General features: G+C 33.7%; 2 protein-coding genes across 7 annotated transcripts; one reads left to right on the plus strand and one right to left on the minus strand.

Moving 5' to 3' along the window:
• On the plus strand, positions 2089–9759 carry LOC104713813 (histone-lysine N-methyltransferase SUVR5-like). Of its 5 annotated transcripts, none has more exons than XM_010431023.2 (13): positions 2089–2160; positions 4401–4690; positions 4775–5077; positions 5158–5268; positions 5368–5478; positions 5566–6145; positions 6332–8424; positions 8518–8679; positions 8761–8877; positions 8958–9061; positions 9138–9275; positions 9354–9441; positions 9525–9759. In XM_010431023.2, exons 2-13 carry the CDS (start codon positions 4460–4462, stop codon positions 9642–9644), a joined length of 4158 nt encoding a protein of 1385 aa, XP_010429325.1. In that variant the 5' UTR covers positions 2089–2160; positions 4401–4459; the 3' UTR covers positions 9645–9759. The 5 variants fall into 5 exon arrangements, with proteins under 5 accessions (XP_010429325.1, XP_010429323.1, XP_010429320.1 ...); XM_010431021.2 differs by lacking the exon at positions 2089–2160 and adding an exon at positions 3507–3716; XM_010431018.2 differs by lacking the exon at positions 2089–2160 and adding an exon at positions 3773–4272.
• LOC104713814 lies at positions 9777–10509 on the minus strand. 2 transcript variants are annotated; one of them, XM_010431025.2, is made up of 3 exons: positions 10343–10509; positions 9958–10251; positions 9777–9868 (listed from the first exon to the last, which is right to left on the minus strand). In XM_010431025.2, the coding sequence occupies exons 1-3, from the start codon at positions 10431–10433 to the stop codon at positions 9804–9806; spliced, it is 450 nt and encodes a 149-aa protein (XP_010429327.1). In that variant the 5' UTR covers positions 10434–10509; the 3' UTR covers positions 9777–9803. The 2 variants fall into 2 exon arrangements, with proteins under 2 accessions (XP_010429327.1, XP_010429326.1); XM_010431024.2 differs by having other exon boundaries at positions 9780–9883.

The following is a 13735-nucleotide window of genomic DNA, read 5'->3' on the forward strand; positions in this document are numbered from 1 at the left end:
AAAAAAAAATTATAAATTATAAACAAAATTAACAAAAATACATTTATTTAAGTTATATTAACAACATATAAACATTTATAATTACGTATACAAATATAAAACTTAATAATTTAAATCTATATAGTTAAAAATCAAAAATAAATATTAAAATTAAATTAATGTAATTTTAAGCGGTTTAGGCGGTCATCTAGGCGTCTATTGAGCGCCTAGCACCTAGACGGCGCCTAGGCGACCGTCTAGACCGCTTTCTTGAACACTGCTTAAATCAGTTTTCTTTTTAATAAGTTAAAAACTTAAAATATTAGAGAGAAAACTGACTTTTGGTTCAAACTCTTCATAAAAGTTATAAAATGAAACTCTTCTTAAACACAAAGGTAAATCTACAATTTTTTTTTTGTTGACACATAGGAAGAATCATCAAATTGACCAAAAAAAAAGACACTACATTAGTAAGTAATATATTAAGTAAACAATCTATTCATATAATTTGTTTAATTATATAGAAATCCTTTTTTAATGTAGTATAATTGTGACACTCTGATTTTAGAAACTTGTGGAGAAGTTTAAAAGAATTAATTTGACAACCTATGTCATCAAGTTACACTTATCTTTTCGGTCAAAGATCTTGAGAAAACTCCAGAGTTAAGCGTGTTTATGCTAGACTAATTTCAAGATGGATGGGAAAGATGTTGTGGTGATTTGTAGGGACGGTAAACAAGTATTTAAAGCTTCCCGAACATAGCAAACTGGTCATCGAGTATGGGTAGATCTACAGGCCAAGAGTGGACATGGACCCACTAAGAATGATGGACCAATGGACTTTGAATGGACATGTAGTCCATTAAAAAGTGAAAGTTTACAATAATATTTGCTTATAAAATATCATGTTACGTCTTTATATAATATAACACGTTATTTATGCGCTCTCACTAGACGTTTCTTTTCTTGCTGTCAAAACTGTCACTCTGGATTTGCATGTTCGACTACTGTATCTTAAAACAAAACTCAATAATTAATGGTTATTTATACCTAAATTTTTTATTTTATTATTAATCTAAACTGCATTAATTTTGGTGAATTTTCGGTTCATTTGAACATTTTTCTATACACTAAGTGACTTAAACATTATTTTTTTCCTTTTCTTGAAAGACATCAAACCAATATTTCTAACAACTTTTGATTCTTTACTATATTGCGTAAATTTTCTATAAACTCAATAAAGATCCGGAGAATTTCAAAAAATACCTTTTTTGCAATACCACATTTCAAAAATGCTTTTTCTATTAAACCTTATAAAAAATGTTCCTGAAAATTTGAGATTTATCAAATATGTGTGTAAACTTATAAACATATACACAAACTACATTTATATATGTGAAAAATCTTATAAATATCATATAAATAATTTATAAATATGTTATGAATACCTTTAATTTTTTTATAAATGCCTAATAAAACCTCATAAAATTATTAAACTAGAATTATAAATTATAATTTTATCACTATATAATCTTTTACATGTCTGTGCCAATGTTATTGCAAAAATAGCATCTAGATGGCTTGAAATGAGTGTGGTAACAACGAAACAAAATATTGATATTGAGTAGATATCTAATGAGTTTGATAGATAGACAATAGTGAGTTAGTGACAAACTTTTTCAGCCAACAACTAATTTTTTTTTAAGAAATAGTTTTCTCATTATTATCGTTTTATTAATACAGTATATAATATTTGCTGACCCATTTTTCCCAAAATGCAAATTACATTTATCTTTAAGGGTGACTATGATTTAATTTTGTTTTGTCCTTGACAGCTAATATAAATATATAATGATTAACAAAAACCAAACTCATTCACATACATACATATTGAAACGTATACCTTTTTTTTTTTTTAATCTTATCTTTTTAATCTTACACTGTAATCCAATTTATAACCACACACCAATAGAAATGTATCTTCCCTTTTCTGACATTGTGGCCATGGTACATCCCCAAATAGAGATGCCCAAGTCCCAAGACCTATAAGGCTATAAATCGTCACAATTCCAGAAGAGAAGAATCACATCCAAGAAGAAAAACATATCTAGATCTTAAACTCGTAGATTCAACCTCCTGCAGTCTCTCTCTCCAATTTGCATCCATCACATAATCATTAAGGTATGACCTTCCATGCCCAAAGTCCAATCCTTAGTGTAAAATCATTTACTTTGCTTCGAGTCTTGTGTAGTTATGTCACATACATGATGCGTTTACTTTGCTTTATACTTTGCTTTATACTTCTTTCATTATCGTTTGGTTCCTCTGCGATCAGCTAGTCTCTGATTTTGACATGCCTGTTAGGCTTTTACCATGTCTAGCCGAACAAGTTACTACTGTCACTGTGTTACATGACCTCTAAGTTAGATCTCTTATGCGAAAGCTTGTTTGGGCACCTTGGATGTGACCCTGTAACTTTTTCCTTTTGAGTCTTAAACTGTCTAGTGATAAAGCATCAAATTCCTTTTTTTTTTCTTTAATACTCCTTTATTTATTAATGGTGAGCTAATTTCAAACTTTGAACACAGAAATCCAAGTTAGCAAAGCTTTTTTAAATAGATCTCAGACCTGTATCTTTTTAACTTTAATGTATTTGTTGATTATTTTTTTTTTAACAAATTCAATATCTTTTCTTTAATCATCAGTGCAACAAGCATTCTTATTTTTCTTCTTCGGTATTATTTTTGTTTAAAAATATATATTTACCATGATAAAAAAATTATGGATCTGCAACTATTAAGTTGTTTCATAAAAATTCACGAAATAAAACTTTTTTAATTGACAACTTTCCTATAATTTTAAGAAATTTTCAAAAAAATAATTTTTAAAAGTTTTGGAAAACCCTTTAATACAGTATTTTACGTGATTTATACTATATCAAATTTATTAGTGTTTTTTATATTATTCATGAACGATATTTACCATCTCAAGTCATTGTTTTCAAAACGCATTCAATCATATACACTATCTTAAGTAATAAAAAAATTTCCTAACTTCTACGACCGATTCCACCATAGTTTGATTCCACTAAATTGTGTTACCCTGCAGTAGAGTTTGGCTATAGATCGAGCGGTGTCGATTGAATGATGATAAAAGAAAAAATAAATTCTTCCTAACATATTATCATTAAAATTAAAATCCTTTTATTTTCTTATAGTAATCCTTTTATTTAATATAAAAATATTTTTTTCATGGACAAAAAAAGAGGAAAAAAAAATACAGCCAAATTGACCCATTTTGTAAAAATCCAAATTACTCTTCATAAGCTAACATAACCATTAACAAAAACCACCACACCCCATTTAACTCAGCCTTCTTTATATTATACTATTATACAATAAAGTTCACATATACATACATAGACCTACACACTATACACATATTTTTTCCTTCCCGAGTATATATATTTTTAAAACCTAATAATTCAATTTATATACCACACACAGAGAGAGAAATAATAATTATACCCTAGAGAGCATAGAAAAGTTATCTTCGTTATTTTCGACATTTCAGGCCATGGTACATGCCCAAATACCGATGCCATCGACCAATAAAACTTTCATACAATAACCCAGAAGATAAGTAAAAAATCTCTAGATTCGATTTCAAAAAAACCCTTTCTCTATTCTCTAATTTTGCATCGCACCCACACCACAACACACAGATCAATCAATAAGGTGTGTAATACAAACCTTCCCCCATGCCCAAATCTTTAGTGTATATAAAAAAAAAAAGGAACCCGTATTATTATTATTACTATGTCACATACATGATGTGTTTGTTGTTCCGTTCCCACTTTTATAATTATCTTTTTTTTTTTTTTTTTGGTTGGTTTGGTTCTTCTTCCGTGACCTAGCCTTTGATTCCGCCATGTCTGTTTCCATGTGTATCCTAACAAGTTATTGTGTTACCTGACCTTTCTCTTATAGTTTTTTACCTTTATTTATTAGTAATTAGATTTGCTTTGTGCATTTTAACATTTTTTTTGGTCACCCTCTCACCACACACCTGGGTTTGTTGTTGATAGGTCATGTTATTGATCTTCGAATTGGTACTTGATCCCCATCTATGGACCAACCTTTTTTTATACATATCTCTACTAATCCAATAGTGGGTTTTTATCAATTCTTGTAGAATTCAGGGTTTTAGTTTACTTCGTAAGATCTGAATTGTTAGATTTAACAATTGTGATTAGAGTAGTACCAAACAATGTTCATGTAATAATTGACCTTGGTATGTCTGAAATTTTCTTGCCTTATTAGAAATTTTCTTATGGTTAAAATTTGATTAGGAAAGCAATTGATATTGAGTTATGTGTTTGATTATTATTATATTGGTTTCTCCTCTGTTCTTATTTGCAGAATTGTGTGGTTATATCAAGTCCTGGGTTTAAACAAGTGAATTTACCAAGTGGTGATTTATGGAAGTTGAAATGGATGAATTGGTTCTTGACGTGGATGTTGAGGAAGCAACAGAAGTGGATGAATTGGTGAAATCTGAGCTGGAGGATGATGTAAACACGGTGAAGCCTAGTACTGATTCAGTTACCGTTATGGAAGTTACCGGTAATAGTGGCGAGGCTGAAGGCGAGTCATCTCCTTCTGAGCCTAAATGGTTACAACAAGATGAACCTATTGCTTTGTGGGTGAAGGTAATAATGATACGTTTTTATAGCTCTCATAATTTGGAATCTTGAATGTTTTTTTTTCATATGGTTAATGTTTTGGTGTTGTAGTGGAGAGGGAAATGGCAGGCTGGAATCAGATGTGCCAAAGCTGATTGGCCATTGTCGACGTTGAGAGGGAAACCGACTCATGATAGAAAAAAGTATTGTGTGATTTTTTTCCCGCATACGAAGAACCACTCATGGGCTGATATGCAGCTTGTTCGATCCATCAATGAGTTTCCTGATCCTATTGCTTATAAGTCACACAAAGTTGGACTTAAATTGGTTAAAGATTTAACTGCTGCTCGACGCTTTATCATGCGCAAGCTTACTGTTGGGATGTTCAATATAGTTGACCAGTTCCCCTTGGAGGTATATACTCTGGAATATAACTATTTTTTGTATACCGAAGAATTTAGATTGTATTTGATTTAACGTTTTTGATGTTGCAGGTTGTAGCTGAAGGGGCTAGAGATATAATAATCTGGAAAGAATTTGCAATGGGGGCTACTAGAAGTACAAGTTATCATGATCTTGGGATAATGCTTGTGAAGCTTCATAGTGTAAGCTTCTTCTCTGTTTGCTGTTAAAGTTTGGAGTGTTTTTTTTTTTGTTTGATTTTTGTGTAATCATGTCTCGGTTTTTGTGTAATGTTTGTTCAGATGATTTTGCAACAATACATGGATCCGGTTTGGCTTGAGAACTCATTTACTTTGTGGGTACAAAAATGTAACAATGCAGTGAATGCCGAGAGTATTGAACTACTGAATGAGGTAATGACTTCACCAGAGCCTGATTGTGTATTGTGCAGACATGTTTTTTTTTGTAACTAAGTTCACTTTATCTTGTTGTGTGTTTAGGAGTTTGACAGTTGTATCAAGTGGAATGAAGTCAAATCACTGTCTGAGACGCCAGTGCTACCAATGGTGTTGTCAGAATGGAAAACGTGGAAGCATGACATTGCGAAGTGGTTCTCAATATCTCGCCGTAGTGTTGGCGAGATAGGACAACAGAATGGTGAAAGCGTGTTTAACTCGGATGTCCAGGCTAGCCGTAAAAGACCAAAACTTGAGATACGACGTGCAGAGGCAACAAATGCATCACAGATGGTTACTGAAGCTTCGCCACAAGAATTGACTGCAATTGATTCGGAACCTTTTGGTTCTCGAGGCAATGCAAATACTCCTGAGGTGGTGAAAGAAGAAAACCAGATAAGGAATGCACCAACAAATGGTTTGGACCTATGGGATGGCATTGTTGTTGAAGCGAATGGTTCACAGCTCATGAAAACAAAAGAAGTTAATGGACTGTCTCACCCACAACACCTACACATTAACGAACCAGTTCTGAAGAAACCATTTGGTTCGGGAAATAAGAGTCAGCAATGCACAGCTTTCATTGAATCAAAAGGAAGGCAATGTGTGAGGTGGGCGAATGAAGGTGATGTATATTGTTGTGTGCATTTAGCTTCTCGTTTCACCACCAAATCTACGAAGAACGAGGGCTCTCCTGCAGTTGAGGCACCAATGTGCGGAGGCATTACTGTTCTTGGTACCAAATGCAAGCACCGATCTCTACCCGGTTTGTTGTTCTGCAAGAAACACCGCCCTCAAACAGNGAATGAAGGTGATGTGTATTGTTGTGTGCATTTAGCTTCTCGTTTCACCACCAAATCTACGAAGAACGAGGGCTCTCCTGCAGTTGAAGCACCAATGTGCGGAGGCATTACTGTTCTTGGTACCAAATGCAAGCACCGATCTCTACCCGGATTGTTGTTCTGCAAGAAACATCGCCCTCAAACAGGGATAGAGAAACCTGATAATTCTTTATCTCTTCCGGCGAAAAGAAAGGTAGCGGAGATTATGTCAGACTTGGAAACAAATCAATGTCAAGATTTGGTGCCTTTTGGAGAACATGAAGGTCCATCTTTCGAGAAACATGAGCCCCATGGAGCCACAAGCTTCACTGAGATGTTTGAACATTGTAGCCAAGAGGATAACTTGTGTATAGGTTCTTGCTCAGAAAACAGTTATATTCCTTGCAGTGAGTTCTCAACAAAGCACTCATTATACTGTGAACAGCACCTTCCTAACTGGCTCAAGCGTGCAAGGAATGGTAAGAGTCGAATCATATCGAAGGAAGTGTTTATAGATCTCTTAAGGGGTTGTTTATCGCGTGAGGAAAAATTGGCTCTACATCAAGCTTGTGATATTTTCTACAAGCTCTTCAAAAGTGTCTTATCTTTAAGAAACTCTGTCCCCATGGAAGTACAGCTTGATTGGGCGAAAGCAGAAGCTTCAAGAAACGCTGACGCTGGGATTGGGGAGTTCTTGATGAAGTTAGTATCCTATGAAAGGGAGAGATTAACTAGGATATGGGGTTTCGGTGCTGGTGCTGGTGATGATGAAGAAGATGCATCATTATTATATGATACATATGCCTATGGTGATGATGATAATGGAGAAGAAACTACTGACAAAGATAAATGGTCGTTTAGTGGATTTGCTTGTGCTATTTGCTTAGATTCTTTTGTGAACAGAAAGCTTTTGGAAAGTCATGTGGAGGAGAGACATCACGTGCAGTTTGCGGAAAAGTGTATGCTTCTTCAGTGTATTCCTTGTGGCAGCCATTTTGGAGATAAAGATCAGTTGCTACTACATGTGCAAGCTGTGCATCCTTCTGAGTGCAAATCGCTAACCGTTGTTTCTGAGTGCAACTTGACTAATGGTGAGTCTTCTCAGCAACCTGAAGCTGGCAGCTCACAGATTGTGTTGAGCCAAAACAGCGAGAGTACAAGCGGCGTACATAAATTTGTTTGCAAGTTCTGTGGGATGAAGTTCAATTTATTACCTGACCTTGGCCGTCACCATCAAGCTGAACACATGGGACCAAATCTAGTCGGCTCTCGTGGTCCAAAGAAAGGGTTAAGGTTTAATACCTACAGGATGAAATCTGGTAGGCTTAGTCGTCCAAATAAATTCAAGAAAAGTCTTGGAGCAGTCTCATATAGGATTAGAAACCGGGCTGGTGTAAATATGAAGAGGAGGATACAAGGTTCGAAATCTCTCGGCACGGAAGGAAACACTGGAGTATCATCGCCGCTTCCGAGCGATAGTAGAAACGTTGATGGCACAACAGATGCTCATTGCTCTGTGGTTTCGAATATATTGTTGTCAAAGGTTCAGAAAGCGAAACATCGTCCTAATAACCTCGATATCTTGTCTGCTGCTCGATCAGCTTGCTGTAGGGTGAGCCTTGAGCTCTCTTTGGAGGCTAAATTCGGGAATTTGCCTGAGCGGATATATCTCAAGGCAGCAAAACTTTGCGGTGAGCAAGGTGTACAAGTGCAATGGCATCAGGAAGGATACATATGCTCTAACGGATGTAAGTCTGTTAAAGACTCAAATCTTCTACGTCCCTTGATCCCGAGACAAGAGAATGATCGATTCGGGGTAGCTATGGAGGCTGGAGAACATTCTAATACTGAGTTGGAAGTGGATGAGTGTCATTGTATCATGGAGGCTCATCATTTTAGTAAGAGACCGTTTGGAAATACTACCGTTTTGTGCAACGACTTAAGCTGTGGTAAGGAAGCTGTTCCAATTTGTGTCGTCGATGATGGTCTTTTGAATTCCGAAAAGCTGCATGAGAAGCCTTGGGAAAGCTTTAATTATGTTACAAAATCAATACTTCATCCGTCAATGGATCTCGTAAAAGAGGTATCTTTACTTGTTGTAGCTCTGTCGTATCCTTGAAACAGAATTGTGACTCCATGTTGTAACCTTGTTTCTTGTCCGCTGTTTATAATGCAGAATCTGCAGCTCAGGTGTGGATGTCGCAGTTCAGTGTGCTCGCCTGTAACTTGTGATCATGTATACCTTTTCAATAACGATTTTGAGGACGCTAGAGACATATATGGAAAACCCATGAGGTTTAGATTCCCATATGATGACAAACAACGTATCATTTTGGAGGTAAATTTTTGTTTTACTTCTCAGTTGAAGTGATTTTTTTACTACTTGACAACATGTTCGTCAATTCTGAAAATGTTACAGGAAGGTTATCCTGTTTATGAATGCAATGACTTCTGTGGATGCTCTAGAACATGTCAGAATCGGGTTTTGCAGAATGGAGTTCACGTTAAACTAGAAGTTTTTAGAACTGAAAGCAAGGTGTGATCCTTTTACAGTCATTGTCTTTTATTCATTTCTCTTACTTCAGTTCCAATATCCATGACTTGGTTGATCCACAGGGATGGGGATTGAGAGCTTGTGAACATATACTGCGTGGCACATTTGTTTGCGAATTCATTGGGGAGGTTATTGATCAGGAAGAAGCAAACAAGAGACGAAACCAGTACGTAGCATTTTTGTTAATATTTTTGGCCTTTTTGTACGTATCAAAACTTAAAATCCTGCTATTGATTTCATAGGTATGGCAAAGAAGGTTGCAGCTACATACAGGAAATTGATGCTAATATGAACGATATCGGTAGATTGATCGAAGGAGAGTCTGATTATGTTATTGATGCTACTACTCATGGCAACATCTCTCGATACATTAATCACAGGTGTGTAAAACAAAACTAAAACTTTTGCATTATCCTACTACATAGACTGTTGATTTTTTAATCTGGTTTCATCTCTAGCTGCTCGCCAAATCTTGTTAATCACCAAGTTATTGTGGATAGCATGGAGTCCCCACTCGCTCATATCGGTCTATATGCCAGTATGGATGTAAGGCTCTTCTTCTATCTTGCTTGAAATAAGTATCAAAGTGTTGAACTGAACTGATATCTTTGTTATGCGTGTAAAAACAGATAGCTGCAGGAGAAGAGATCACTCGAGACTATGGTCGCAGACTTGTAACATCTGGAAAAGAAACTGAGCATCCTTGTCATTGTAAAGCAACTAACTGCAGAGGTAGTTTGTTGTGTTAGATTTTTGGTTCCTAGGAACATTCTTTGCAGATTTGTTTCCTTCAGACTTTTTTTTTTACCTTTTCTCCCATTGAACCTGTAGACAGCTTTGGTTTATTCATTCTGTTTAGTCTCCTTCAAGCTTTTACCTTTTTTTCTCTCCATTGATCTTTAAAATGATCAAATCTTGATTTCTCCTTTCATAACTGTGAAGAACCAAAAGGGAAGCCCATAGCCAAAGATTACTATTGCAACCATACCTGAAATCATTAAGAACCAATCAAAGTTTGAAACTTTTTCTAAAGATTGGAATCTTTCTTCTTCTTGTTCTTACCAAAGTCAATGGGTTTTGTGGAAGAAGCTTGTAGTTGCAGAACCATGGAAGCTACGACCAAACCACTTCCAATCTTCTCTCTAACCACTCTATGAGTAAGATCCAAAGACAAGACTCCAACTTTCTCTGTTGTGACATCCTCTGCTACAACTTTAACTAACAAGAACAGACCCAAGCCTAAAGCTGTTCTCACCATCATTTGTTTGATTCTTCTCGACTTAGATATTCTTCTTTTGCAGTTAATCAGATTAACTACACATGCAAGTGTATATAGAGGAAACCAGAAGTACCAATCTACAGAAACACAGACAAAAAAAAGAAAGTTTACATAATCTTGTTAAAGAGATCACAGAAGAAGTAAAAACAAGTTTTTTTTTTTTAGTACCAGGATCATTAAGCTGGACAGATGCAGAATAAGCAAACAAAAACGCCATTAGCAGACAGCAAAATCTAAACAGGTTTCTGGGTTTTGTCATATCTTCCTTAAGATTTCTGGATCTTTAAACTCAGATCAAACTTAGATCGTAGCCTCGTCGTATGTATGATATGAGATACTGCTGACGCGTCTGCTAAATCATATATCGATAACCGACACAGAACCTATAAACCCGGTTCTTCGGTATGTTTCGGTTCTCGTTGATGATTGTCCCAGAAAGCCCATAGCCCATAGGATTTTCTTTGTTTCTTTCGCAATAGTTTGGCTTCAAATTTGTCTCCAATATTAAAGTCTTTAAAATAAAATAAAAATGACTATTTTTTTCCTATTTCAAAAGAAAATATTATAAGTATAAATATTGTCTCTATTTTATTATTAGTAGTAATACTCTTAATTTTCTAGATTTATAAATTTTATTCAGATATTGTAAATATTTTACAATAACCAAATAATTCGTCAAATTTTATCTAAATTAACATTATTATAAATTATATCACATTGCATAACACTAATAAAATAAAACATATATTTGTAGTAATGCAAGTGTAGACATATACTTTTTCCAAAAATAATCAGTTAATGCATTTCATAGTGAAAAATTATTAAAATCTCATATTTTATGGATTTGTCATTTTTGAGCACTTTAAAATGTCCATATTTATGTTTTTTTTTTTTGGTAACAAATACTAAATTTTAAATACAAATAGAACTGACTAAAGTCAAACATAATGGGTTAAGTGCATGTTTATTCGTATTTTTATAGCCAAAAAATGGCAAATCCATAAGATTTTAGAAAAAAAATGACAAAATCCTTAAATGTCATCACGAAAAATGGTAAGTTCATAACTGATTTTTTATAAAAAAAAATAGTAAAATTAATTTCAAATTAAAAAATTATACAAACATAGAAAATGTTTTTACAAAATTTTGTTTTCGTTATTCTCAAAATGATATATGTAAAGATTTCTATCCACAATCAGTAAACAAAAAATTTGTGTCCTAATTCAGAATCATAACATAACTTATGGAGATTAGATTAGTCGTTATGACTTAGGACCATAGTGATCGTTTCCGATCCTTCAACAGTGGTGTGATTCAATGTATAAATTGGAACTTTTGTAAGCTCTACGGAGAGTTTTCTTGATATGTTTCATTTGTTGTCTTTGAATGACTCTAATATGAACCTTTTCTTGTTTTTTACATTCTCCAATTGTATCATTCTACTTATGTGAATGTGCAAAAATTACTACTTTTACATCTACATTTAATTTGGTAGTCTACAAAACTATACATCTACATATATTCACAACGAAATTACTACTTATGTGAATATATGTAGATGTATAGTTTTGCACACTACCAAATAAAATGTGGATGTATAATATATGAGGCCACACTTCACATAACATGAACATAAGACAACAAAAAGATACGGGCCTATCCTCTGTAATTAATTATTCTAACAAATAGTGCACCATCACTGTTCTCCAATCATTCTATTCTCTACCCAATTCATTTATTGCGAAGTAAATTTTTTATATTGATGCACACATATAACGTATTTATTTTGTTGACACATGTAATGTTGTATTTGTAGTTTGAAACTTTCACTCATAGGCATAGCTAGCTAGCATTGTGGTATACGATCCATATATTTTTAAATTTTTAACATGTGCTCAGTATACGAAATAAAAATTTCCAAAAATAAACTAAGTTCGACATTTAGGCATATGTTCATAAGTAATTATGTATGTGAGGTCGAGAATATAAACAATTTTGATACAATTGGTTTTAGTGAGGGGACCTATTAGTTTGGTCATAAAAGTATGGTTGTATGTGATGGGGTACTCATCGGATTCGGCGATCGCTAAATTCTGTAATGCCATGGCCCCAAAGCCCAATACCATTCAAATGGGACCGACCTCCTCTTCTCATTCTTAGACCGGAGAAAGTCGTAGGACCCCAACCCCCCACAACTTGGTTTAATCTTCTTCTATTCCAATCCATTCAATTCTAATTGCTAGAACTGAAGCACGATATGAAATTTAAGTGTTTCGAACCCCAAAAAGATCTCCTATGAATTTAGTGAATCTAAATTCGAACACGTTATTTGACCTAATTTAGTGAAAATTTTGGTAGAGAATTGCAAGCGTAGATCAAGGTACGCAGGGAGAGATTACTGATGAACATCAACCATTTGTCATATTGTTCAAATGCTATTTTGATTAGTAACTTCACATTTTTTCTCTTATAATGTTTTTTACTCTTTCATCAGAATTTTCTCAATTATCTGAGTGTCTAACCCAGCCCCGAATAAATATCGGTTAAGTAAACCGGTTTGATATATTGTCAAATTATGTGTTAAATCGACTTTAAAACCAACAAAATGAACATATTAATTAACTTTGGAAATGTGATTTATACGGGAAAATAACATGTGTATTTTTTGTGTGATTCACGTAAATAGTTAACGTAATATAATATAACAAATAACATGTTGTATATATGTCGTCCGAGAAAATAGTATGTTAACTGTTATTACAAAATTGGGTGAAATATATGTTATTTAAAACAAAATTATGATAAATGAACAAGCTATTTTTATTTGATATATTTTTAAGCAACTGTGAGGTTAAAATTTGGGTACCTAGCTAGTTTATAGTTTCCATAAGTAGAAATTAAATATTTTCTATAGATGAAATAAGAAGCTTGCATAGATGATGAAGAACAAATATATATATATATATAAATTACGGATATGAGTTTCATAATAACTCACAGTTAACAGTTTTTAACAAATAATCAAACATTTCATCCAACAAGATTTAAACAGAATCGATAAATTTTTCAATCTGATAATTACTTATATATATATAATATATATAATTAAGAGAATGAACCAATCAATAGCTTTATTTAACCTAAAAACAAAGCAAAAATAGTACGCAGCGTTGTTAATTTGTATATATATGTGGAAATCACCGAATGTGCTAACATTTTCAAGGCCAACTTAACCACTAATTCACATGGAAAATTTAATATTTCAAGAGATTAACTAGTGTATATATATCAAAAAAATGTATGCATGACAGAAAGTTCCACCATGCGATTCATGCGTGCAGTATAAATTATAAACATGACATTGACACAGAGACTGTCAATGTATTCGACAGCAAATATATACAAACGCTTGCGTATGGATCATTAAAAGGCAGAGGCCCTCCAGTATTAAAATCAAGAATCTTACACTCATGCATAGTTGATTTTCTTGTCACGTTCAGATCTGCATTGATATTTTTCTTTTAACAAAGGACAAAATAAATTGTTATATTGTATTTTTGT

This window comes from Camelina sativa, chromosome 9 (assembly GCF_000633955.1).
Source record: "Camelina sativa cultivar DH55 chromosome 9, Cs, whole genome shotgun sequence".
In the NCBI taxonomy this organism is placed as follows: Eukaryota; Viridiplantae; Streptophyta; class Magnoliopsida; order Brassicales; family Brassicaceae; genus Camelina; species Camelina sativa.